The sequence below is a fragment of the Oryza glaberrima genome, chromosome 3 (genome assembly GCF_000147395.1).
Source record: "Oryza glaberrima chromosome 3, OglaRS2, whole genome shotgun sequence".
NCBI classification, from domain to species: domain Eukaryota; kingdom Viridiplantae; phylum Streptophyta; class Magnoliopsida; order Poales; family Poaceae; genus Oryza; species Oryza glaberrima.
Window position 1 is genome coordinate 32,089,473 of NC_068328.1, and position 26,124 is coordinate 32,115,596.

General features: G+C 44.6%; 5 protein-coding genes and 1 non-coding gene across 8 annotated transcripts; 2 read left to right on the plus strand and 4 right to left on the minus strand.

The window, feature by feature from the left end:
* Nucleotides 1-758: 758 nt before the first annotated feature.
* LOC127767513 (E3 ubiquitin-protein ligase RHF2A-like) lies at nt 759-9,557 on the minus strand. Of its 3 annotated transcripts, none has more exons than XM_052292866.1 (9): nt 9,324-9,557; nt 8,894-9,078; nt 8,749-8,795; nt 7,464-7,526; nt 7,291-7,390; nt 6,812-7,179; nt 6,615-6,722; nt 6,185-6,530; nt 759-772 (listed from the first exon to the last, which is right to left on the minus strand). In XM_052292866.1, the coding sequence occupies exons 2-8, from the start codon at nt 9,023-9,025 to the stop codon at nt 6,230-6,232; spliced, it is 1,119 nt and encodes a 372-aa protein (XP_052148826.1). In that variant the 5' UTR covers nt 9,026-9,078; nt 9,324-9,557; the 3' UTR covers nt 759-772; nt 6,185-6,229. The 3 variants fall into 3 exon arrangements, with proteins under 3 accessions (XP_052148826.1, XP_052148825.1, XP_052148827.1); XM_052292865.1 differs by lacking the exon at nt 759-772 and adding an exon at nt 5,771-6,061 and having other exon boundaries at nt 9,324-9,556; XM_052292867.1 differs by lacking the exons at nt 759-772; nt 8,749-8,795; nt 8,894-9,078; nt 9,324-9,557 and adding exons at nt 5,771-6,061; nt 7,937-8,722.
* Nucleotides 1,483-5,150, minus strand: LOC127767512 (fasciclin-like arabinogalactan protein 16). The gene is made up of 3 exons (XM_052292864.1): nt 3,408-5,150; nt 1,809-2,508; nt 1,483-1,672 (listed from the first exon to the last, which is right to left on the minus strand). The coding sequence occupies exons 1-2, from the start codon at nt 4,768-4,770 to the stop codon at nt 2,435-2,437; spliced, it is 1,437 nt and encodes a 478-aa protein (XP_052148824.1). The 5' UTR covers nt 4,771-5,150; the 3' UTR covers nt 1,483-1,672; nt 1,809-2,434.
* Nucleotides 9,558-11,885: 2,328 nt separating the features above from the next.
* On the plus strand, nt 11,886-11,957 carry TRNAC-GCA (transfer RNA cysteine (anticodon GCA)). The gene has a single exon. It is a non-coding gene; the product is annotated as a tRNA-Cys (tRNA).
* A 1,181-nt stretch (nt 11,958-13,138) lies between these two features.
* Nucleotides 13,139-17,707, minus strand: LOC127766791 (calcium-dependent protein kinase 11). Its single transcript, XM_052291936.1, has 8 exons — nt 16,830-17,707; nt 15,793-15,936; nt 15,551-15,703; nt 15,342-15,457; nt 15,092-15,259; nt 14,438-14,662; nt 14,234-14,359; nt 13,139-13,745 (listed from the first exon to the last, which is right to left on the minus strand). The coding sequence occupies exons 1-7, from the start codon at nt 17,629-17,631 to the stop codon at nt 14,237-14,239; spliced, it is 1,731 nt and encodes a 576-aa protein (XP_052147896.1). The 5' UTR covers nt 17,632-17,707; the 3' UTR covers nt 13,139-13,745; nt 14,234-14,236.
* A 2,558-nt stretch (nt 17,708-20,265) lies between these two features.
* Nucleotides 20,266-20,763, plus strand: LOC127766438 (uncharacterized). The gene has a single exon (XM_052291481.1). It carries the CDS (start codon nt 20,266-20,268, stop codon nt 20,761-20,763), a length of 498 nt encoding a protein of 165 aa, XP_052147441.1.
* A 1,330-nt stretch (nt 20,764-22,093) lies between these two features.
* Nucleotides 22,094-24,475, minus strand: LOC127766792 (myosin-binding protein 7-like). The gene is made up of 3 exons (XM_052291937.1): nt 23,418-24,475; nt 22,587-22,633; nt 22,094-22,495 (listed from the first exon to the last, which is right to left on the minus strand). The coding sequence occupies exons 1-3, from the start codon at nt 24,336-24,338 to the stop codon at nt 22,393-22,395; spliced, it is 1,071 nt and encodes a 356-aa protein (XP_052147897.1). The 5' UTR covers nt 24,339-24,475; the 3' UTR covers nt 22,094-22,392.
* Between the last annotated feature and the right edge of the window lie 1,649 nt (nt 24,476-26,124).

Sequence of the window (26,124 nt, forward strand, 5' to 3'; positions counted from 1 at the left end):
AATCTGTTCGTTTGGGCAGGTTCCCAACTTCTCTTCCTTGTCTTCCACGCGCACGCTTTTCAAACTGCTAAACAGTGTGTTTTTTTTTTAAAAAAATTTATACAAAAATTGCTTTAAAAAATCAAATTAATCTATTTTTTTTAAAAAAATAGCAAATACTTAATTAATCATACGCTAATAGACTGCTCCGTTTTCCATGCAGGGGAGTTGGGTCCCAACCGCCTGAAACGAACGGAGCCATTTCCAGGGTGTTCAACAGTAAAAAAAAAAAAAGGAGAGGGGAAGAAAATGAAACAAGCATGTCCAGCGCAGGAAAAAGGTAGGTAGATGCAGTACAAGGGATGCACTTCTGTGTGATTACTCACAAACTTATGTGTGATCACTGCAAACTTCCGTGAAAATTTATGTGTCTATCATACAGAAACGTATCACTTCTATGCTTGTGATTACTGCGAACTCCTGTGTACATGGCAAATTTCCTCATAGGCCAAATTTGCATATAAGCTTGATTACTCACAAGCATAGGCAAAGCACAACAGGGGTGATAAGTGACGATCTGATGAATGACCATACCCTTGATTTATAGGGATACCAACAAGAATTTCACAATCGACATTCGTTCTGTTGTGAATGATAACGATTAGAATTCGTAACGTCCCGTGATCTGAACGCAAGAGCTTCCAACGACTTTTGAAGCACACAGAGATGATGAAGGCATGAAGCATCGCTGGATATCTCAGGTGCTCCGAACAAGCGGCTTCTCTCTCTGGACCTGACGAAAGTGAAATTGGCGGCGGTTAGAGAAACTTATGAAGGGTGAGTTTAGTTCCAAACTTTTTTTTTTCAAACTTCCAACTTTTTCATCTCATCAAAACTTTCATACACACATAAACTTCCAACTTTTCCGTCACATCATTTCAATTTCAACCAAACTTTCAATTTTAGCGTGAACTAAATACACCCAAAGGAAAAAGGTTTGTTTCATCCTCTACAGGATCGAACACTCCTCTAAAAAGAATTGACTGGACGCCATTACATACATCATCTACCCGTGTAGCATTTTGCCCCAATTCCTGTCTTCAGTCTTCACGGCCAAGAACTACTGTAGGATAACGCAACAATCCCGGACCTCCCCTCCTTACTTCAAAGCTAAGAACTACTGTGGGAAAATACCTTTCATACCATCTTGTGCGTACTCGTTGTTTTAGACCTGGCATTCTAATGAATGCCCATAAAATGCATATATTCAATGTGAAGGTGCTTTCAGGAGTTGGAGATTACTTCGTTGAAGCTGATAGCTAACAAGATCTCAACACGTCAGAGAAAAGCTACAAATCAGATGGTCCTACTGTATCTTTATGACAGGTGTAGATTGGTTTTCAGAGGTCCTGATTAAAATTGAGATACAACGACAGTAAATCTCTTGAAAGGAAAACCATGTAAACATAGTACCATAGGTAGTAGGAAATAGTACCTGCTCATGTTCATTGCTCTATCACCAATTCACCACGTAGAGATGGATCGGTAGCTGTGAGCCTGCAATGGCCATCTCTTCTACCATGATGGGAAATTGAGGGTGCGAAGTTCAGCACGGTAGAAGAGATAATGCGCAAGCAGCCAACTGCTGTATAATGCGCTCGCCAAGTTCAGCATCATCAGCTCCTACAGGTACCTGAAATCAGAAGGGAATGCATCAATAGAACTGCATGGCACAAGGGCTACCTCCAGGGTGCAAACAGGCCACCGCACAAAGTCGCAAAGATTATGAAAATATCAAATGGTAGCAATATAATCGCCAAATCACCAACCGCTAGATGATGAAAAATATCAGGAGGGTTGAAGCGGTTAGCTTGCATATTCCTCTCTCTTGTTCAGTCTCAGTAGTTCTTGGCTGCATACATTAAAAAAAAACAAAACAAAACGAGAACCACCTAAAAGGTACATCAGCTCACTAAGGAGATGCAGAAAAGGTACATCATGTATTCATGTTCTCACACCTTCATCCGGTGTCTCTAGTGAGTAATGCAGGCAAAGACAATCACTAGTCTTAGATGAGAAAAGGCAAGCATTTACCAGAATCTTCAGAGAAAAACTTACAAGGATTTGCAAAATTATTAAATCCATAAAAGATGCACACACAAATGATGAAGCTTTTAACCCATGGGATGCTGCGATCTTTACTCAAGATTAAGATTCTGTCAGAAACAGTAGCAAGAACAACGAACAAAAGAAACCCTCCTATACACAGAAGATTTTGGTGTTCAAGTATGAATTTTTTTCCTGCCATAAGACACACCTATACACACCTGCTTATATTGCCCACCTGATTTACTACTCATTTTTAAACAAAATAAAACAACCATATGTGGATGGCCCCAGCAGAGTCTATCACCTCTAGACCGTGTTTCAGTATCATGAGATCAATCTTTCCTGTCTACTGGCAGCGTGTGAATTGCGATCGCTGGCCAAGGATGCCAACCATTTGGCATGCTGCTTCTAGCAATTTGCCTGCAGTATTTTAAAAGGAACAAAGTATAAGAATACTATGGAATGGTTAACAAAATGATTTAAGAATATGAGTCTAGGGAGTCAGAAGATTATTGTCATATTACATTTAACAGACACCCTGTCAAAAAGAACAGCAACGGGTGTCAGGAAAATCTTGGCATTTTTGTTGTAGTATGAGATACGACAATGGCGTGAGGTAACTTGGACTCAAATGTAAAACCGTACAAGCAGTAAAAGGGTAAAGCCCAAATAATTTATCTATGGCTGTGTTTAGTTCATCGCAAAGTTTGGATTTTAGTTGAAATTGGAGATGATGTGACTGAAAAGTTGTGTGTGTATGACAGGTTGATGTGATGGAAAAGGACTGAAGTTTGTATCCAAACTTTGGATCTAAACACAGCCTATGCCACAAAGGCACGTCCTATGTCACAAAATTGCAGTCACAACTGAAAACATAGGCCATATATATCCAAAGAACATATATAAGTTTGTAATCAGCATCGTTGCAATCCTAAAATTGATTAATCAAGAAAAGGAATCACCAAGGGAGCAAGATTCACAATCCATGGTCAGCTAACAATTGTACAAGGAATACTATATTGCTTGCTGCACACTATCATCCAGTCTTGTAACGAGCACTCTTGTTCGTGCCCTATAGATTGGACAGCTTTGATTTACCCGCTGCTGTGCTTTACTTGGCTATTTCTAGTATGCAAATCCACCCTCACCGCCACTATTCGTAGCATCAACATGCATGGACTTAAACAATTTCAGAAAGAACAAAAAACACATCGACTAGCCTCCCTAATCTAGGATGTGAACTGTAAATTTCTGCGGAAATTTTTGTACGATTAAACTGATTAGGAAATTCAAGTTCAGATCTAAAGACATTGGCTGACCTCTCCGGTGTTTAATCTTGCTGACGCCGGTCATAGCGGGCGCCGTCCTGATCCGGGCGGTGGCCGGCTTCGTCTTCGTCTTCGTCTCAACCGGCGGGAACAGCACGGCGTCAATGCCCTGCACTGAGATCCTGCCGTCGGCGAAGATGTCCGGGTCGAAGAGATACGCCGAGCCCTCGCCATGGCCAAACTTGACGGAGCCGTCGGCCTCGCGCGCCACCACCTTGTGCGGCAGCCGCAGCGTGTCGTAGCGCACCTTGCCGAACCGCCGCACCGCGTTGTACATGCTCTCCTCGGTCTGGTACTCCGGGATCATGTGGTAGTACAGGATGTTCTCCGGCGAGCCGGGCTCGCTGAGCTGGTCGGCGGTGAGGCGCGCCATGGCCTCGTCGTTGGGCGCGAGCACGGTGAGCGCGTACCCTTCGGAGACGAGCTGGGCTAACTCGGTGGCGAGCGAGGTGAGGTTGACGAGGATGTCGGCGAGCTCGTTGTAGCCGCCGTACTTGAGCAGGGTCTGGATGAAGTCCTTCACCTGGCTGTCGCCGTCGTAGTGGTCACTGGGCTCCGACGCCAGCGCGACGGAGGGATCGGGAACAGTCGCGTCGGAGATCGGGAGCACGGGAGAATCGCCGGGCGGCGCCGGCTTCTTGAGGCGATCCGTCCTCGGATCCACCTCGGGCGCGGCCGTCGGCGGCATGGCGGAGATGTCGGCGAGGCTGCGGCGGCGGTTGAATTCGTCCTGGACGGAGCGCGGCACGAGGAGGCTCTCGATCCCGTGAATGACGCCATCCGTCCTGACCACCGCGTCCGGGCGCGAGACGGCGGCGTGGGCGACGCGCATGCCGCCGCCGTCGGCCGCGGCGAGCTCAACCACCTCGCCGGCGAGCGTCGGGTGGGTGGCCGCGGCGGGCCAGGAACCGGAGGGGAGGCGGGCGGGGAGGACGTGGAAGAGGAGCAGCGACTGGAGCGAGTTGAGATTCCGCGGCTCGAGCAGGAAGCGCTTGAACTCCGGGTCGATGTCCCGCTCCAGCGCCTCGTTCCGCGGCGCGAGGACGGTGACGTTGTGCTCGGCGACGGCGTGCTCCAGCGTCTGGAGCAGCAGGGCCTTCTCCACCAGCTCCGCCATCTCCGTGTAGCGCGAGTCCAGCAACGCCACCAGGACCGAGTTTGACACGATCCCTCCTCCCACGGCGCCGGCGCCGACAGCTTTGCCCGCACCAGCACGAGCTCCGTTGCCGTTACCGTCGCTGGCGACGTCGGCTGAGGACAATGTGGGACGTTCCTCCGGCGCCGTCTCCGCGGCCGCACGGGCAACGAGGAGAACGAAGAAGCACACGAGTGCGCCACAAACCGGCGCTCTCATCGCTGCGGCCTGCGGCCACTTCTCTCCTGCGCGAATTGCTTGTGCTGCTGCTACCGCGCCCTCGTCGGCGAGGGATCCTTCTGCTTTTTTCTAGTCTGCTAGCCACTCGCCTCCCTTCTGGCACTACAACTCCGGCGATGGAATCGGGGAAGGAGAAGGGAGTAGAAAAGTAAATGGAGTAGTGGAGGTGGGGGTCGTGCCAGCGTGCGTGCGTGCGTGCGTGCGCCCGCGCCGCCGCGCAGTGCGCACACAAGCTCGGCACGCCGTAAGCGAGGAAAGGCAAGGCCTCGCCGCAGGGATCGCGGGAACGCCGCCGGTTTCGCCCCCGGCCCCCCGCCATGCCTGCGTTGCCAGCAATCCAGCACAGCACCGAGCCACCGACTCGACTCACACTGGGGGCGCCTAGTTTCCCGCAGGAAGAAGACGACGCGTTGTTTGGTTTCCTGCAGAAAACCGTGGGCCGACTCTAGCAAGGCTCTGAGAAAAAGGCTTGCATAGCTGGCTCCAGCCCAAGAATGTGGGCCTCATATGCAGCCCAATGTTTCGCGTGCAGGACAGCTTATGTGCTTAGAATGTTGAGCTCACTATTGTTAAGGATTACTTTCTACGTTTCACAATGTAACTATGTAAGTTATTCTAGCATTCCTCACATTCATATTTATGTTAATGAATCTAGATAGATATATATATGTCTAGATTCATTAACATCAATATGAAGGTGGGAAATACTAGAATGACTTACATTGTGAAACGGAGGGAGTATCTACTAAATTATGAGAATAAATTTAGTGTTTTAAAAACAAACTTAACAAATAGCTTAAAACATTTAGTCTAAATAATACAGTAGAAATGGAATTTTTCAGAAAATGTATTTTTTGAAGAGTGGAGCAAATAACTGAAAGTTTTCTGATATCAGAAATTACCCCAGCAAAGTTGTCTCAGATAAATTAAGGGTGAGATTATGTGTGAAGATTGAGTACTCACAAGTCAAGCGACGAACTGATGACTCATGACGCCCTTGGTGCACTACATTTATAGGGATATCAACAAGAATTTCACAACCGACATTCTTTATGTTGCAATTTACAGCGATTATGATTTCATAACAACCTTGCATATATATTACACAAGGTAAAAAAATGTAAAGGTTCATCCGCAAGCACAAGTCTTATGTCCCGCGATCTGGATGCAAATGCTTCAGCGAACTTCCTGAAGCACACAGACCTACCAAAGATCATGAAGCATCGCTGGATCTCAGGTGGCTCCGAACAAACGGCGTCTCTCTCTGGACCTGATCCAAGTGAATTTGGCAGCGGTTTGAGAAACAACTCAAGGAAAATGTTTCTTGTGACATTTTGCCACCCCAAAACCTTAAAAATTTTAAAGCTTTCTCGTGCACAAGAAGAGCATATACCTGTCTTCACAGTGTATCCAATTCTTCAACGAACATGGAGTGGGCTCATTGAGAGCCAGATCCTGACGCACAAGTCGTGGAAGAAGTTTCATTTACAACAGCAGCATGGTTGGGGGATACCGTCCTTTGATTATTCGCGTCTGAAGGTGAGCAAGCACTAGCTGCAGGAACAGCAGATGGTCCAGTATCGTCCTTTGTTTCTAGCCGTTCCATCATGCGAGATACTGCAGCAATCCCAGCGTTGACCTCCCTCCTTACTTCAGTGCCAAGACCTGATATAGTGTTACTCCGAGAAAACCATCTTTCCTTCCATCCACGCGTACTCTTTGTTATAGAATCTTTATACCTGGCATTGTAAAGAATGCCCACAAGTAAGACACTGATGCATACGTTCAATGTGTAAGGCATTTTCAGGAGTTTGAGATATTACTTCATCGAAGCTGACTGTAGGCGAGATCTCAGCGTGTCAGAGAATGACTGCAAATCAGATGGTCCTGCTGTATCTTGATTGACATGTGCAGATTGATTTTCAGATGTCCTGATTAACATCAAGATACAAAGAGAGTAAACCTCTTGAATCTGGATAGGAATAGCATGCAAATATATACCATAAGTTGTAGGAAATACCTGCTCATTGCTCTCTCATCATGCAGAGATGGATTTGAAGCACCCTGGTCAGAATGACCCACGTATAGCTGCGAACCACCACTCATATGTCCTTGGTCTATCGCAGCAAGAGCAGCAAAAGGATGAGCAGAACCTAAGCCAGAAGATTGTTCATGGTCTTCATCTTGGCCTGAACTTGCATGCAGGGAGCCACCAGGAATAGCCTCATTCCTTGAAAACACCACAATTTGTGGGCGGCTATGAGATCCAGATCGGCTACGATGTCCATCTCTTCTACCATGTCTGTGTGACCTACGCATTGCAGCAGCAGCAGCCAAGTGCTGTATAATGCGCTCCTCAAGTTCAGCATCATCAGCTCCTACAGGGACCTGAAATCAGAAAACGGTACATCAATATAACGTTACGAATTAAGCCTACCTCCAGGGTGCAAAGGGGCATCATCGCAAATATCCAAATGATAGCAATAAAACATGCTGCACCTCAAAATCACCCAATACTGGATGGTGAAAAACAGCGGCAGTGTTCAAACGGTTAGCTCGAATGTTCCTCTCTTGCTCAACAGCCTCAAGTAGTTCTTGGCTGCACAGTTTAAATATAAAATGAGAACCACTAAATTGGCTCACTAGGGAGATACACAGGATGCAAGTTCTACCTCATAGGATCCTTCATGCTGATAGGCTGCCAACACATGGGACACTGAGAGCTTCTCTGGCACCTAGATATCAAACAGTGAGAAGCACACATCAAAAATTAAAATTGTCGAGGACAGTATAGTATTTTGACAAATTTTCACTACATATCGATTGGATATTGACTTTATATACAGCATTATCCTTGATCGCATGAGCTCACCCTCAAAATTGTTCGTATTCATAAAAAGAAAGCATGAGAATATATTATGTCTTCCATTTCAGATTGACTGCACATGTTTTTTTTTTTTGTACATCTCTAGTATCTGCAAGCTTGTATAGAATTAATATCATCTTCTGTTTGATAAATATTTAGAATATATCCCCATCAGTCCATAAAAGACACCAGAAGGGCAACGATAGTTTTATGAGCATACTGCAGAAGAACTGCACACTCAGAACTACTATGACAAAGCTATCGTTCTAGACTGCTTACACAAATGAAGGAAATCTTCCAGCAGGGCAGCTCAGAAGCCTTACAACCCCTGCCCCACCTGATGGAGACTGGTATTGCTGAAATAATGAAAGTCTGTGGATCATATGCTCCTTAATGGCTTAATGAGTCTCATATGCTAGAGAATTTCTGTATGGTTATTCACTGCTCGAAGTGCAGGTGATCATCATTAACCTTCATATGCAAGTCGATCATGGTTGAAGAGAATTGCGATGCCTAACACATGATCTGTTTCTGGAATGTAAGATCCCATTTTTGTCTTAGAAATCATATGGTAGTTCCACTTTATTGACAGCATTTCAGCACGACAAGAAGCATAGATTCAAATGGGGTAAGCAGATAATCGCCATCACCTTAAAAACAAATAATTTTTGCAACCCTAGCAAATTAGATGTAGTTCCCACAGCACAATTAAATTGAACCATCGATGTGTAGTCACAATTGTCAGACAAACACTAACTTACTTTATCACCGTGCAGCTAAAAGCATGGCCGTTTATTTTACTTTATCTAGGTGGAAAACAAGAAGATACAGAAACAAAACAAATAATCAGGGATTGCATCATAGAAAACTGAGGTACACAAGCAAACTAGTCATGGTGATATCGGATAATTTGCTTTGTGGAAACAAGAGCAACCTTAAGATTTGGAATAAATTATGCAATATGCATGAATCAATTACCGTAATTTACATCTATATCGATTACAATGCATCACCAGGTCCACAAAGAAGTACAGAAAAAGAAAAATACCACACAACAATATCGTTCCAATAGGCCAGCAAGGAAACATTACCATTCAAGAATGCACTGCAGATGGTACTCATGCTTGCAACTCGTCACCTGCAAGAGAGAACGCCAACATCCACACCAAGAAAACAAATGAGCGACTCGATCACAATCATATCGAATCCAGAATTTTCGCCTCGGCGGATGCAGACCGTGGAGGGGTCGTTGTCCCAGAAGGCCTCGAGGCAGATGCTGCAGGCGTCGTCGCAGGCGTCCTGCACACCTCCCTCCACGAACGCCGCCGCGGATGACAGCTTGCTCTCCATCTTCACCTTCTCATCCATCTCCGTACAGCCCAACCGATTCGATTAGCCCTTCCCGCGCAAGATTCCTACGCCTGATGACCAAAGAAAAAACGAATTTTGTGAGCAAAAAATTCCACGGATTAAGCCAAACCAAGCCAGTCAACGATCGAAACAGGACTCTCTTGCTCAATAATCTCCCCATCCACGATACGAAATCCACCGAAATGACCACAAACACCACGAAATCGCCCCGCCCCCATGCCCCCCAATCCAACCAAAACAGTACGGGAAAATCAGAAAAAAAAAATCCGGAAACGCGGATGGATTGCGAGGCTACCTTATCCCGATTGCTCAAGGGGAATTTCAGGATTCGGCCGGATTAATCAGCGAACTCCCCGCGGAATTGTTCCGCCTCGGCGGCGAAGGCGAGACGACGACGACGACGACGAGGGGAGGAGGAGACGGAGTCGGGAAGGCTTACTCTTAATAAAAAAAAATACAGATAAAAGAAAATCCTAAATAAAAATCCCCCCTCCCGCTCTCTCCCTTCCCCTCACGCCAATGACGGGTGGGGCCGAAGAGCGGTGGGTCCCCCTTATCTAGTGAGGCTATTGCGGGGGTGTGGGGGCATTGGCGCGTTGCTAAAATCGACCGGCGCGCGTAGGGGAAGGGGGAGGGGGAGTGGGTGCGCACGAAACGTCCCACTGCGGCGTGGGCCCCACTCGCGATTTCGGGGGCCCACCTGCGAGTGAGACGTGCATTCGGGGGCCCTCTCCTCGCCTCGCCTCGGGTTCCGAGATATTATTTTTACGCCTTGTTTAGGGTGTGTTTAGCTCACGTTAAAATTGGAAGTTTGGTTGAAATTGAAACGATGTGTTGGAAAAGTTAAAAGTTTGTGTGCGTAGGAAAGTTTTGATGTGATGAAAAAGTTGGAAATTTGAAGAATTATTTTGGAGCTAAGCCATTTCCATAACATCAAAACTTTTTTACACACGTAAACTTCCAACTTTTCCATCACATCGTTCCAACCAAATTTCCAATTTTGTGTGAACTAAGGTCTTGTTTAGTTCCAAACTTTTTCTTCAATGTTCCAACTTTTCCATCACATCAAAACTTTTCTATACACATAAACTTCCAATTTTTCCATTACATCGTTTCAATTTCAATCAAACTTGGGCTGTGTTTGCTAGGGGAGGATGGGAACATGCATAGTGCGCACGGAAAACGGAGTAGTCCATTAGCACGTGATTAATTAAGTATTAGCTTTTTTTTCAAAATGGATAAATATGATTTTTTTTAAAACAACTTTCATATATAAACTTTTTTAAAAAGACGTACCGTTTAGCAGTTTGAAAAACGTGCGCGCGGAAAATAAGAGATAAATGTTGGGAACACCCCCTTGCGAACACACGTAAGGTGTCGTGCAAACGTCTGACCAAGAATTGGCGTTCAAGATCAAACAGGGGTTGATGAGTAGAGTAGTTGGAAAACTTTGCGATAAGTTTTACTTTTCCGGTTCGATCCGTTCATGTACACAAAGTGGCACACGTCTATAATTGTATTTAAAATTAATAAAAAAATAGTGAGAATGTGAGATCATTAATATATTGTTCTTGTTTTTTCTTTTAAGCATGTGTTAATGAAAGTATTCACGAGGATACATGCGTGATATTGTGTACTTGTAAAAAAAGAATGATAAGACATATTCTAATGTAAAATTTTGATAGACATATGTCTAGATTCGTAGTATTAAAATATATCAAATCCAGTACTAATCGATATTTTATAGAACGGAGGAAGTACATGCGCCCAACTTCAGTTTAATAAAAGAAAACTTTAAAGGTTAGAGCTCTTAAAAAAATACTACTACCAAAACATGATTGGGTGCGACTAAATGTGGTGAGCATGATTTAATTTGTGACATACTACTAATTGCTGATTAAAATGTACTCTTTTCTTTTTTTTTTTTAGTGTTACGCGTCACATGTTATACTGGATTTATTTATTTGAGAATGGAGAGAGTGAACGTTATTTATGATGAGAACCATATTAGTGTTTTATTTTACGGAGTAGCGTATCTACTACTTCAGTACAATTATGTGATACATCTACTTTGCATCAACACTTATAAAAAGTTACAGACACTAGTCACAAATTCTGGTTAGCGCCTCTAATCACAAAAGGTTAAATGTAGCGTGTATTTGCCGACGGAAGCTGAAATCAGTGTAAAGCGCGAACTTATTTTTATGACGTTATGCCTACCAGACACAATGCCTTTGTACAACAAACACATGCTTCATCCAATTGATTCGGAAAGCTTGGGCATTGGGAAAATGTAAGTCCTATGCATGGCTAATCATCCAGAACTGGGTCTTGGACCTCGGACTGCCTAGCGACGAGAGGATGGCAGAACAGTGTACATTGTCCTCTCTGACGTTAAGAAAACGAAACAACCCTCCATCTCTAGATGGGAAGCTAGAAAAAATATACAGGCTTGGTGGGAAAACCTAACAAATATGATAGGTGTGCCAAAGCGGAGATTGCACTCCCTCATTCTTCTCATCGCCTGGGAGATATGGAAGGAGAGGAACCAATGAATTTTTGAGCACAAAGAGACCATGACAATCACCCTCCTAGCAAAAACAAAAACAAAGGAAGAAGCCAAAATTTAACCCTAGGACAAGCTAAATGACTTAGAGAGTTAATTCCTAACAGCGTATGATTTTGTAAAGAGGTTTTTTCTTTTTTTTCCTTCTAGGGGTGTATTTTTTTCCTCTCTATCTAAAGAAAAAGCACAATCTCCCGTTGTTTCCTTTCAAAAAAATCAGCTTTTTTAGGCGTTCATTGGCTGTAGATAAATTAGTGCTATAAGTGAATGTACTTTAATAATCACAACAAAGGGTCCATAGCTCAGTGGTAGAGCAATTGACTGCAGATCAATAGGTCACCGGTTCGAACCCGGTTGGGCCCTCATTTATTTTAATTTTTTTGAAAACTGAATTGTGTTGCTATTTAAGACCGAATATAATTTATTTGAATTTGAATTTTTTTTTGAAAACTGAATTGTGTTTCTATTTAAGACCGAATATAATTTATTTGAATTGGATTACTGTTTTTGAAGACCGAATTATTCATTTCATTTTTAAAAACTGAATTGGATTATTGTTTTTGAAGACTGAATTATTTATTTCATTTTATAACTGAAATGGATTATTGTTTTTGAAGACCGAATTGGTTCAGTAAAAAAAAAAGACCGAATTGGATTAATACTGCTACATAATTTCACATTTTTAAAATTTGTTGGAAAAATTTTTCTTTTGATTTTTTTTTAAAAACTGAATTGGATTATTGTTTTTGAAGACCGAAATGGATTAATACTCCTACATTATTTCACATTTTTTAAAAACATTTGAAAATTGAATTGGATCAATACTCCTGCTTTAATTTTACCAATGCTTTTGAGTTGACTCCTACAATAATTTCTCGGTGACCCTTTTGAGTGGTCAGGAAACATCTTTTGAGTTTTGATACATGATCCTGAAAAGGATGCCTCTTGATTTTTTTTTGACGTAAAGGTAAAAGCCTTTGAGTTTTCACTTTTCATACATAAAATATGATCCTAAAAAATAATTTTGTTTTTTCTTCCTTTTGCACAATTGCCTTTATTAATCTTTAAAATAACGAGACAAAACTGTAAGAAGGTACTCCCTCCATCCCAAAATGTTTGATACCGTTGACTTTTTAAAACATGTTTAACCGTTTTTGTCTTATTCAAAAAATTTAATTTAAGTAATTATTAATTTTTTTCCTATCATTTAATTTATTGTTAAATATACTTTTATATATACATATAGTTTTACATATTTAACAAAACTTTTTGAAATAAGACGAACGATCAAACATATTTAAAAAAGTCAACGGTATCAAACATTTAGAGAATGAGGGAGTTTAAAAAAGTCGGAGGGAGTATCAGCGCTACGCTCCATCCACCAAATCCACCACTCGGTTTCACCACACAAATAGTCTTTTGGATGCTTGGTTGCTTTTAACTTCCCTGTCAATGTCGTGAAAAATTCAGCACCAGCCGGCGGCGGCGGCGGCGTGGCAGCAACAGTAAACGGCCGGCACGCCGGCACAAGACGCAGCTGGCAACATGAAACTTCAAACAATCGTCATCATCAAGATCAATTAATTTGGTCTCTTCCATTCTTCTTACATACACCAATAGACCGAACAAAATTAACGGAGAAGATTCGTTTCATTGGTCAGACCTATAGTACAAAGCCTATTCTTACACGCATGACAACAGCTAAAACTGCTAACCAATTAAACAAGAAGAATAAAATGTAACAAACTGGAATTTCTACTCAGGAACGCTGAGGCCTTCCTGCCGCTGTGGTCTTCAGACTTCAGGATGGGAAAGGAGCAGCAAGAAACGAACCTTGCCTGCTCTCATGTGCTTTCCCTACTTACAAATGCATATACAAAGAAGATGAGCTACAGCGTCTTTTGCCAATGAAGACGGGCTACAAAGATGGACTCCATACTTAATGGAGGCAAGTCAAAAATTGCTGCATTGTTCGGTCTGTTGACAGTTAACTGTGAGATTGAAGCCTAGGAAATGTTGATGCTCAGGCATGTGGTAGCTTTGCTTGAGAGATCCAAAACTTAGCTTGCGGTGCGATGGTAGTTTGACATCGTGATATTCTGATGTTGGGTTATAGCCATTGTCTGAAATGGCAACTTCACTTAGCAGCACCTGTAAAGAAACCAGAACAACCAGTGAGTTTACACTATCTTAATGAGCGTGTTCAATCAGTTACCCTGATGAGAATGACCAAAGTTCTAACAGAAGATCGTGGTGATTTTTCTCATTCAGAGCATGCATGATCCAAATCAGGAGTTACTTTAAACTGCATTACATTAAGTACCACAAATGTTTTTTTTTACTAACTACTACAAATGTTTTAGTTTAGAAGAAGCGCAAAAGTTTGTTTTCAGGCCTATTTCACAAAATTTGAAGTTTTGGGCTACTGCAGATGGTACTCTATAGAGGAAATTCTTATTTTAAATTCACAATTACCGTCATAAGTAGTTCGTTGCCCAATTTTTATCATAAGATAAATGATTATAGACTGAAACAAATAATCCTGGTTCCAAGTAAGGCAACCGAAATCATACACTTTTGAAAGAATATCTAATATTGTCAAAGGATAGGAAAGAAAAGGTAGAGAAAACAACAATTACCTTTTACCGAAGTTTTAGCGCTTCCCCGAGGCCAAAGTTTCCGGTACTATGCTGACCCATTTTACCCATTGCATTATTTCCCTTCTGCATCATTTCGACAAACTCATTGTAGTCGATCCGTCCATCCTGCACAAATGATAGTCAAATGAGACAAAAATTGTTGTTTGTCAATTTATCATGAAATATTTAGCATTTTCTACTCACATTGTCCTGATCAATGTCTCCAATAATATCCTCAATACGGGTATCACCTATACCGAATTCCTCACATGCCTTTTGAAGCTCATCTTGAGTAATGTAACCGCTGCCATCTTTATCGAAGTATGAGAAAGCTGCAAACAGCTTATCCTCCTTTTCTACTTTGTTTATATGCAAAGTTGCAGCAATGAATTCTCCATAATCAATTGTTCCGCTGTTGTCAATATCTGCCTGACATATTCAAGAAAAGGAGCTTCATTTGAGAAACAGTCCAAAAGTCCAGTGGATATTCATCATAAATGTAAAGCGACACTGATATCCAAACTTCCCAAAATGTTCCGCATTTAGGAAACAGTTAATCCTCCTCACTACAAGCTATTTTCACTCAACAAAATTACCATATATTACAAATGCTGATAAAAATTCAACATGAAGCAAGCTCACGTTTCAAAAAAAAAAAAAGTGTATGCCAGTACTTTCGTGCTCAACACTTTACAACCAAGAAAAGGAGCCGGTGGGCACTTGTAAAAATGGATTAAAAAAACTTAATAAAATGGAAACTTGTTTGCAAGATACAATTATAGATCAGAACAAAATCTTGTTTACTAATTTCAGTATAAATGATGAATAGATGCGCAGAAACCTTCTTAGAATACTTACTGCCTCCATTAGAGCATCAATTTCCGAGTCCATCAAATTAGCACCAACTCTCTGCAAGCCTGTTTTTAGCTCTTCCAGTGTAATATGACCGCTGTTGTCAGTGTCTAGCATTTTGAACATCTCTTTTAATCCTGCAATTTCTTCTTCTGATAAACTCTCAGCAATAACCTGCAGTCACATACCAGTTCATATTAAAACATCAACATGAAAACAGCCTATATATTACTAATTAGAAAAATATGCTGCTCACCCTAAGCGCCATTTTCTTTAGTTTGTTCATTGCAGAAAATTGTTTTAACCGACTCAAGACAGCGGAATCAAGAGGCTTGTCAGGAGCAACTCCATCAACACAGACCCAAGGATGACCTAGAAAATAATTGGATAAATTTGGTTGGAAGTAAAACTAGATGACTAGCAACAAATTATTTACAAATCATTGCATACTTCCAAACTACTCACATAGGGCTTCATGGGCAGTCAATCTCTTTTTTGGATCACGAATAAGCATTTTTCTGACCAAATCCTTTGCGCTCTCTGAGATATTAGGCCAAGGCTCAGATGAGAAGTCCAGATCACCTTTCAAAACTTGTTCAAATATCCCTTGTTCACTTTCTGCTCCAGAAGCCAATTGTTTATCAATTGCATTAGTATTGCACATATTACAAGGAAAATATATTTCACTAAAATACATATGATCTCACCATCCCAAAATGGAGGAACCCCACTCAACAAAATGTAGATTATCACACCAGCACTCCAGACGTCAACCTCACGACCATAATGTTTCATAAGAACCTCAGGTGCAACATAGTACGGGCTTCCAACAACATCCGTAAATGTCTCACCTGTCAAAGCATTGTTTTTTCCCAATTAATATGACACATGAAGAATGGTATTTATAATTACATGTGCGGCATATACAGGATTATGTCAAACACATAGTACCTCCCATGCTTGGTTGTCTATAGCTACTTTAAGACTGTCATTTTGGGCCAACATATAGACGGTTCTGTTTCATATTTTATATAGCTAGGAGTTTGTGTAAGCGGAGCCAGGAATATAAACATGTGGGGTCAATTACTACTAGCTTGTATTTAAGTGGTGTCATTTTTCTAACTTTTTTGGATTTATACATGAAAATCAATGTCTTTAGAGGTGTTTTTTAAAAAGCTGTGGGGTCAGCTGTCCCCACAGCTTGTACATACATCCGCCAGTGTGTTCACATATAGCTGTGGAGAAATTTTGACTTAAATATCCAGGTGTAAGCTCTCAACTTCACGTATATATGCTCATGACTATTAGTTGGCACCTAAAAACTTAAGTTCTGGAGCAATTTTTATGAGCAAACAACAATGACATGGTCTACCTACAATCAACGTCAACAATCAGTAAGACCAACAATCAACGTCAACAATCAGTAAGATATACTCTAATTGGCACCAGATTGTTTAGGACTTAGCATCGAGACCGTAACAAATGTGTGCGATGAGGTGCACAACAAGATTAACCCATGGAAATGGAACTAATCCCCATAGCCATCTCGAAGTATAAATACATTTTTTAAAATACCTATCTGGATGAATCATAGCACCAATGCTAATGCTATCATCACATATACAGTCTCCCATTTTGCAGTCACCACAAACGCTCACATTATTATTACAAGTCTGAAACTAAACTATATATAATTGCAGAAAATTGCATTGTTAAGAATCCCAGAAGGGGGAGGGCGCCATACCTGGCTTGAAGAAGATGGAGAGGCCGAAATCGATGGCCTTGAGAGGCGAATCCTCCTTCTGGTGGATGAAGAGGAAATTCTCCGGCTTGAGATCCCTGTGCATCACGCCGAGAGAGTGGCACGCCTCGATGACGCCGACGATCACCCGCGCGAGCTGCGCCGCGGCCTTCTCGGAGTAATGCCCCCTCTGGATGATCCTGTCGAACAGCTCGCCGCCGGCGCAGAGCTCCATGACGAGCTGCACCGCGACGGCGTCCTCGTAGGCCCCGACGATGGAGACGACGTTGGCGTGGCCCGCGAGGTGGTGCATGATCTGGATCTCGCGGCGCACGTCCTCGACGTCCTCCTGCGTGAGCAGCTTCCTCTTGGCGATGGACTTGCAGGCGAACTCCCGACCCGTGGCCTTCTCGACGCAGAGGTAGGTGGTGCCGAACTGCCCCTGCCCTAGCTTCTTCCCGATCGTGTATAGATCCTTGAGGCGGGCGGTGTTGACGTCGCGCTTGAGGACGGAATCGGCGAGGAGCCCGGCGCTCTGGACGCGCTTGACCTTGGGCGCCGCCTTGTTCGCCGGCTGCTCCGCCGCGGCGGTGGGGGTCGACGGGTCGGCGGAGCGGGAGGAGTGGTGGGAGGAGTGCTCCGATGGGGGGATTGTGACGGGCTCGGGCGCCTGGTCGGACGGCGCGGAGGAGCGCGGCGGGAGGGCGGGGGGAGCCGCGTCGGCGGGCCTGGGTCGCCAGAGGGCGACGTTGGCGAAGAACCCGTTCTGGCCGGCGGCGCTGGGGCCGACGCAGTTGTTGCCCATCGCCGGCGGGATGCCCCTACCCTACGCGGACGACGGCGGCGGCGGCTGCGGCTGCGGCGGCGGTGGCATTGGAGACGGGCGGTGGAGGGGCGGCGCGCGACGAGGCCGGCGGGCGCTTGGTTGGTTGGGTGGATCGGAGGAAGACAGAGAGGAGAGCGAGGAAGGAGTGGGACCAAATGAGGTGGGCCCCCTGGAACGGACCCTCTATCACTGACGTGTGGGCCATCCTCCCGTGTGGGGCAACTTGTCAGTGGGTGACGAGGGATAGCGGTGAGGCGACGGCGCGGGATGCGGATCGGGTTTCTGCGCGCCAAATCGGACGGTCTGGATCGCCGGTTTGCCTGTGCAGGCCCGTATCTGGAATGCCTTTGTGTATTACTTTGGGCTTTGGCCCATTTACATAGGACTTCCATCATTTCCATTGGAGCATGAGATTGTTTGGTACCAATGCAAAGCACACATAGTAGATACACAGAAAATATATGCGCACACATATGTTTGTGTCCACCTCTCCACCCCCCTAACACAACCAAAGAGTGAAGTACTTAATGTCACTAAATTCCTATGAAGTATCGTGGGTGCACTATATTTTATGGGCTTATGTTAGAGGAACTTTTGGGTTGCGATTTCTCCTTGAATCAAAAGCTCTATAATTTTTTTAGATTATAAGAAGTTGTAATTGTATAATAAAAAATAAACTAGGAAAGAAAAATTAGTTTTTGCAGCTTCTCCATATTCTCATCAGTTGAATTCCTACCCCTGTTACTCATAATCTAAAACTCCTCCAAACAAAAATCATGCACTCACAACTCCACTCTCCACATTAACGTTCTGGATGAGATTACTGGTCTATTTGGCACAGCTCTAGCTCCAGCTCCACCTCTCCTGTAACTGGAGCTCAGCCAAACAGTTTCATCTCTACCTAAAATAAGAGCGGGGTTAGGTAGAGTGCTTTTACAAAATGAACTAAATAGTTGAAGCTGAATTTAAACTTTAGACAGTTCCGCAACTCTACTCTAAACTCAACTCCTGAAACTAAATTTAGAAGTTGGAGCTCTACCAAACATGCTAGGAGTAGTGTTGCTCTACCATGCATGTTTCTTCACAGCCGACGAGTGTAGCAATCCTACGCGGTACACAAAGCCTTTCACGAGAAACCGTAGTGACACGCAAAATTCTTGTGTTCAAAAGGGTGGTTGCATTGCAGGGTCAAAGGCTCATGCGTCATGGCGATCGACCACGATGCCTGCTTAAACAAATCAGTGAATCGTCAACTTAGTTTTAACCCCGAGTAGAATTCAACTGCTTTGATTTTGATTTTGACGGTGCAATCAGATCCCGAGTACTGTACTACTGTATGCATCCCTCGTTTATAGGGGCGACGTATTTCATTCGGCCGCGTAATCAATGCATTTCCTACTCTGAAAGTCTGAATTTCTCAAGGACTGAAATCGAGCATGCATTTCTACTCGTCAGTTGACCTGCTCCTTCAACTTCAAACAGGCCTGGTAAAATGGTAATACTATAGTAGTACATGGTGTTCTCGATCTTCCAGTTAATTAATTAAGAAACATCAAAATTCATGTTACATGATGTCACTAGTTAAGAAACTTAAACGGTCTTACTGGTACATATATATTGATATCGGATGTCATGATCTTCTCGACCTCCCGATTAATTAAGAGACGAGACGTCGACGGTGGACTCAACTGTGCCGTGGAAATATATGCAGTCCCATAGTCGAATTCTGCTCGGATTGAAGTCGTACGTAATTAAGCCCTTGAATTTTGTCAAATCGAGTGGTTAGTTAGGACAAGCAGCTAGCCAAATCGATCAACAGGACGCCCTTTTCAGCTTCATATCCCAAGTGGGATTGCAATTGGGGTTCTAGGTTAAATTTCCAAGTAAACGATCAATCCAAGGATGTTCATAGAATTCAGAGTCTTAGCTAGGGAGTCTTGTGGTCGGCTTGGCTCCTTGATGAAGAACTGTCAGAGATTGAAGATAAAATTAAACCAGAGCTATATCTGAACACTCGATTAAAAGTTCATTCTTGTCCGTTCAAACAATGGAGAAAAAGTTCGTTCTTGTCTCTGCAAACTTGCAACCCCACAGCTTGAGATTACCACATTACGCATCAGACAAAAATGTTTGACATCGTAGTAAAGTATAGCTAGGTGTAGGTTTGGCGTTTGAACGCCTTGACTGATCAACTGTGGACGCGAGCTGATATCCATGCCGATTTGGTCAACGTTGGGCTGCAGCCGAAAGTAATACTAGTGATCATCAAGCCAATAAGTGAAAACTATCGCTAACCACTTCTAACCTACCTTCGCTTGCCTTCCAAATGGAAGTGTGTAACGCGTCTGACTTTTTCGCTAGCTAACTAATAATCGTAATCGATCGAAAAAAAAGTCAGCAGTCATGAATCTGCCGTACTTGACCGACGACTTTTGACATTGTATTGCTATATCCATGTCTTTGCTACTAGTAGCATGTGAAAGTGTTTGCTACTCTCTATCTATAAAAGCATTGTGCAAAGTGCAATCCATTATAGTTGTCAAAGCATTACAACTTTACAAGAAGCTACTCTTTACTCGTAGCGAGTTGAGCAAGGAGAGCTAGGTAGCTGCCATGACCATGACAGTGGCCATGCCGCCGTCGTCGTCGTCGTCGAGGAGAGGTGGGCTGCGAGGCCCGAGGCCGCTGCCGCTGAAGGTGTCGTCGTCGTCGAGGGGGTCGTCGCCGTCGTCGTCGGCGTCAAAGGGCGCATCCAAGAAGGCGGCAGCGGCGCCGGTGATCGTGTACGAGCACACGCCCAAGGTGGTGCACGCGCGGCCGCAGGAGTTCATGACCGTCGTGCAGCGGCTGACGGGCAAGCCACCGGCGGCGCCGCCGCTGATGATGCCAGCGTACGACGCGCCGGCGATGGTCGAGCAGGGCGCGGCGGCAGCATGCGGCGCCGGCGGCGACCCGCTGCTCCTCACCCTCGGCCAGCACCAGGCCGCGGCGCCGGCGCAGCCTCCGGCGGTGCCGTCGCCGATGATGGCCGCCGGCATGCTGCTGTCGCCGGGTTTCATCTTCTCCCCGAACACCATGCAGTCCATCCAGGAGCTCAGCCCCTTGTTCTAAATCAAACCGTGAGTTCATGTAGAATTCATCTAGAATGTACGATGGTATAATTGTATAGTGCACAGCTCACGGCAGATTAAACTACAGGGAGAGTGTAAGCCAGTTAATTATCCGTGCTGTTTCGTGCAAAATTTTGCAAGCGAAATTGAAATTTTGCACGCACAGCGGTTTGCATGGTTGCACAAAGCTTGTAATTTTCATCATTTGTATAAGCAGTAGATCACTTGTAAATTTCTGTTTATCTGTTACCATGCATGGGAGCTTCCTGAGACAAGTATTCATATATAGGGCCTGTTTAGATCCCTGACAAAATTTTTTACCCTGTCACATCGAATATTTGGACAAATGTATGGAGTATTAAATATAAACGAAAAAAATAACTAGTTACACAGATTGCGTGTAAATTACGAGATGAATCTTTTGAGCCTAATTGCTCCATGATTTGACAATTTGATGCTACAGTAAACATTTGTTAAAGACAGATTAGTTAGACTTAATAAATTCGTCTCGCAATTTACATGCGGAATCTCTAATTTGTTTTATTTTTAGTCTATGTTTAATACTTCAAATGTATATCCGTAAATCCGATGTGACACACCAAAACTTTTCATATATGCCCCTAACATTTACCAATTTATCATTCACCGCCTGCTGTCTAACTGACATGTGGGGCCCCACGAAATTTTCAGTGGCAAATAAGTAAAATACAGTGTTCTTTTTTTCCCGCCTTATGAAACAGACTCATTTTGTTTGACCTGCTCCCAAATGCTCATGGCTATTTGAGATCACACCAGTGAATGGCGTTGCCGGCCCTACGAGGAAATCTTGAAAAAATATTGATTACAAGCTTTGGCACCGGCTGTAAGCATCGTTGTCTTATACAGATAAGCTGGAAGTTTTCAACGTTTCTTCCTCCCTGGCATTTATATATGTTTTGACGTCTTGAAGCAGATTTCGGAAGTATTCAATCCAGTTGCACATTGCTGATAGTAATGCGTTCATCATGACCAAACAAAACTGAAACTGAATTGTTTTTTTTTTTTGGTAGAAATGTTATCATTTGAGAAATAGGCCTGGCTGTGAATTTCGGTGCAAATTTGACAGGCTATTTCAGGATAACAATGGAGCAGCTACGAGGGAAAACAATGACAAACGAAACATAAGAAGTGCAGTCTGCAGTTCAGCAACATTCCTATTCTGAGTGCATTGATCATATCACACAATCACAAAGCATATGCCACTGTATTCAGACTCACAGGTAGAAGTTGCCATTCAAAATACACACCATTTAGACAGAGCAGACGTGCAAACCAGATGCAACACTCCAGCATTTCGGCAACCGCGCAAACAAGATCAGATTCCATAGCTTACTATGATGTACACTCTACACAGAGCATGTCAGTTAGCTCCTGATTACAAGCTATTCACGCCTAGGTTTGAATAAACACACTATAAGACAAGCTCAAAGCTTCCAAATAAAAACATACAGCTCAAAAACTGTGCTTGGGCAAAAAAGTAAAAAAAGAAGAGGAAGAAGATGTCAAAGAATGCAATACACACACTTACAATGAAGCCGTAAACAATGATTCCAGGTTCTGATTTATAGACAATATGCCCGGGAAGGTCGTTTCATTGCCGTGGGCTAGGCAGACGACGCCAGGGACTCAACATGGTGGATCTATCGAGCAACAGTAGGAAGCCAAGGAACGTAGTTGACAGACCGAAGGTATACCTGCGAAATATCCATGGGAACAGATTTGGTCTCGATTCAGAATAAAAAGGATAATGATATATTCATAACCAAGCCATCATATAAAATCTACCTGGCTGTAGAACTTCTGTTTCTCCAAAAGATTATCGAGAGCACCCACTGGGGCAAAGAGATACAATACTGTTAGTTTCTGATGGATAAACATAGCCAATGCTATTGGTATGGAACACAGAGAGAGAGAGAGAACTTTAGACAAATCGAAAAGGATCAATCATTAACTGCACGTTACGTTGGAAAGAAACAATCTGAAATATTTTATAGATTTCCTTCCAATTACAACTTCACATGTTGGCAAGCACACATTATAGAATTCCAGATATGGAATTGAGGTAGCATGCAACACATGTTACTGTGGTCATTACTCCCATACAAAACTGGGGCTCAAGTTTTTAGCAGTTGACCACATATAGCACATAAGCAAGTCTACAAATGAGTCCAGCGACAGTAAATCTAGATATGCCAAAGGACTAAAATGACTGACAATTAGATCTACTCAACTCAAGTGTACAACATAAGGAAAAACTTTGATAACCACAACTTAAATTTCCATTGTTGTACCAAGTACCAACTACAAATTGTTGTGTTACTGCTTTAATCTATAACAATGCAGTTATTCTACCCACCATATAGGTTGATTTCATCTACAGCTACCACAAGCAATTGTCTTACAAATGTAAGAATGCAATTTTATATCCCAACCGTCATTGATTTGGTGACATTTCATTTGGTTTTAGGCAGTAGTAGAAATGCTCCAACTAAATTCATCAATCTAAACTAATGAAACTACAAGTTCTCTGGATGTGCTACTCTCTAAATTTAGCATAAATGTGTCAAATGTGAACAACTTACTAACAGTGACCAATGTGAGCAAACTTAATTATACCTTACAAACCCCTAGCACCGAGAAGCTTCGTGGTGAGGCAGCCACCTTCTTGGCTTTCTGTTCAGCAACCACCTCCCGGCACAGCCGCCGCGCCATCGCCCTCGCCATCACCAGCTGAGCTCTCTCTGCTCGCAATGCTGCGATTTCCCTCCGCATTGCCGCCCTGTCCGCCTCCAGAGCCTCCACCCTGGCGTACAATCCCCCTGCAGCTGCATTGCCCTCCCCCATGAACTCCCCAACAACCACCGCCCCGGACACCTTCGTCGTGGAGCTCGCGCACCTCACATCCACCGTGTACTCGAACTCCTTCTCCACAGGGGTGAATTGCTCTTCCTCATCATCGTCGACCATGGCTTTCACCTCCATGCCACTGATTGAGTCGCCGCCGCTGCTTCCATCTGTCTGTAGCGCGGCCGTGTCGATCTGCTCTACCTCTTCGCCATCTTCCTCGTCGTGCTGCTCCTCCTCGCCGTCGTCGGAGAAGGAATCAGGGTCGATCCCGTGGGACTGGAGGCGGGAGTGGTAGGAGGCGGCGAGGTCGGAGAGCGAGGCGAGCTCTTCCTGTACCTCGCGCTCGCGATCCTCGCGGCCCTCGGCGTACCGCCGGAACTGGCGGGCCTCCATCTGCGCGGCCGCCTTCTCCCGCTGCAGCCGCTCGATCATGAGCATGGCCTCGCTGGTCGCCGTCTCCGCCGACGCCCGCTCCGCATCCAGCTCGGCCTGCAACTCCCGCGCCGCCTCCTCCGCGGCCTCCTTCTCGCCCCGCAGCCGCGCCGCCGCCTCCTCCAGCTCCTCCAGCCGCCGGATCAGCTCCGGCGCCTCCCCTCCCCACGCCTTCGGCGACAGCTCCGGCGATCGCGCGGGAGGCCGCCGCTTCACCGACCGCCGGGACGACGGCGATGGGTCGCCGATTGGATCCATGGAGGCATCTATATATCCAGCGAGGTTCGATCCCCCAATCCCCAACCCCACCCTCACCGCCGCCGCTGCCGCCGGCGAGCGAAGCAAACGAAGCGAAGCGAAGCAGCGGCCGCTGCTGCTCGGAAGGGGAAAGGCAGTGGCGTCTGGTTGGAAGCGAGTCGAGCCAGGTTGGAATTTGACGCGAACCGGATCAAACTAATTTTAATAAACTAATCAAATAACAATTGAATTTGTGTCGTACTCGATTAATTTGGCATTAGATTGGTGAGCTTTCCACGTCGTGGTTGGATAAACAAACTGTTTGTGTGTGTCCCTGGAAGCGAAAGGCTCGGTGAGATTGAAACAGCGGCTGTTACGATTAATGATCCGTTTTGATTAAGCTTGGTGGGCCCGGGATTAGGGGAGCGCAGAAGGTGTAGTAATACTAGTTGGGTTGTGTGCGTGGGTGGGGGTTATGATTCTACGTGCGCGGCCACTACCCGTGGAAATCGTGGAAGGGAATTTTTTGCGGCGAAATGGTGGGAGAATTCGAGCGAATTTACCCTGCCGTGGCAGATAACCACAAAAACATTTTTCCGTGGAATCGTAGAAAGTATCACACGCGCGTATGTGTCATACTGGCATCTACTGTACGATCTAACTTGTTGACTGAAGCCACTTCATAAGACACTCACCTTTCAATGAAGGATACTCTCGGTAGTTAGACACTTCAAAAGTTAAGGGTATTATACGAAGATATTGCAGCCCACAACATGTGTCCTCCTAGCTCACAGAGCCACTTGTGATATTTTTCCTATCCTACCCATGTGCCACTCCCTCGCTGCTCTCTTCTTCCGCTTGCATCTCTCTCCCTCCGCCGGTCGTCTTTGCCCCAGCGCGCCACAACCGCTCTCCCTCTACTCGTCGCCGCTAGTGGCCGACGATGAGCGGAAGACGTCGATCGTCGCCGTCCTCGGATCTGGTGGGCCCTTCCCATCCCCGCGGCGTTGGTGGCCAACATACGGCGCGCGCGGGGCCATCCCTCTTCCTCCACCGTCCTCAAGTCATCACCGTCACAAATCCGCCGGCTCCTCCTCACTGTTGTGTGACTCCTGCCTACTCTCAGTGACGAGGCCAAGGGTGAGATAGGAAATTTGTGATGCAGGAGCGTGTTCACGAGCAATGTGGTCGTCCAACGCTTATCCTCGATCAGTGGCTTACTCTCGAGAAAAGAGAAGTTGAGGAGTTAGAGGCGTGCATTCTCCTCCTATGAGTCGTGCCTCCTTCCACGGCACGGCACGGCACGGCCCGGCCCGGCGACGGAAGTAAGGCGACCGTCGTGTTTATGTTTAGATCCAAAGTTTTTCTTCAAACTTTCAACTTTTCCATCACATCAAAATTTTTCTACACACAAATTTTCAACTTTTTCATCACATCGTTCCAATTTTAACCAAACTTTTAATTTTAGCTTGAACTAAATACAAGCGACGTTTGCGAAGGCAGGGGTGTCGTACTCTTGTTACCCCCGAAGAAACCAACAGGATCGGTGTCGTGCTTGCTACGCGGCGACGGCTTGCGTGAACTACGTGTTCCCTTCGTACCATCTGCCGCCCAAGAATATGCCGTTTCGTGGATTTTTTTTTTTTTTTTTTGGAAAACCCCGTTTCGTGCCTTATTCCATGCAAATTCTCATTCTTCTTGGACCACCCAGTACTCACACCGTATCCTACAAGTAGAAATAAGTGTATGCCACTGCAATACTCCCCGGTCCCCCTACATTTTTCTTTGCAGTTTTTCTGATAGGATT

What these genes read in the sequence shown, in the direction of transcription:
- LOC127767512 (XM_052292864.1), bottom strand. Translation starts at nt 4,770, where the DNA reads ATGAGAGCGCCGGTTTGTGGCGCACTCGTGTGCTTCTTCGTTCTCCTC. An exon ending in CAAGATTAAACACCGGAGAG is followed by an intron (nt 2,509 to 3,407) that starts GTCAGCCAATGT and finishes AAAATACTGCAG; the next exon opens with GCAAATTGCTAGAAGCAGCA.
- LOC127767513 (XM_052292866.1), bottom strand. Translation starts at nt 9,025, where the DNA reads ATGGATGAGAAGGTGAAGATGGAGAGCAAGCTGTCATCCGCGGCGGCG. An exon ending in GGGACAACGACCCCTCCACG is followed by an intron (nt 8,796 to 8,893) that starts GTCTGCATCCGC and finishes TCTCTCTTGCAG; the next exon opens with GTGACGAGTTGCAAGCATGA. An exon ending in CTACAGTCAGCTTCGATGAA is followed by an intron (nt 6,531 to 6,614) that starts GTAATATCTCAA and finishes TTACAATGCCAG; the next exon opens with GTATAAAGATTCTATAACAA.
- LOC127766791 (XM_052291936.1), bottom strand. Translation starts at nt 17,631, where the DNA reads ATGGGCAACAACTGCGTCGGCCCCAGCGCCGCCGGCCAGAACGGGTTC. An exon ending in CTCCATCTTCTTCAAGCCAG is followed by an intron (nt 15,937 to 16,829) that starts GTATGGCGCCCT and finishes ATGCTTTGACAG; the next exon opens with GTGAGACATTTACGGATGTT. An exon ending in TAAAGAAAATGGCGCTTAGG is followed by an intron (nt 15,260 to 15,341) that starts GTGAGCAGCATA and finishes ATGTGACTGCAG; the next exon opens with GTTATTGCTGAGAGTTTATC.
- LOC127766438 (XM_052291481.1), top strand. Translation starts at nt 20,266, where the DNA reads ATGACCATGACAGTGGCCATGCCGCCGTCGTCGTCGTCGTCGAGGAGA.
- LOC127766792 (XM_052291937.1), bottom strand. Translation starts at nt 24,338, where the DNA reads ATGGATCCAATCGGCGACCCATCGCCGTCGTCCCGGCGGTCGGTGAAG. An exon ending in CGGTGCTAGGGGTTTGTAAG is followed by an intron (nt 22,634 to 23,417) that starts GTATAATTAAGT and finishes TCTTTGCCCCAG; the next exon opens with TGGGTGCTCTCGATAATCTT. An exon ending in AACAGAAGTTCTACAGCCAG is followed by an intron (nt 22,496 to 22,586) that starts GTAGATTTTATA and finishes GATATTTCGCAG; the next exon opens with GTATACCTTCGGTCTGTCAA.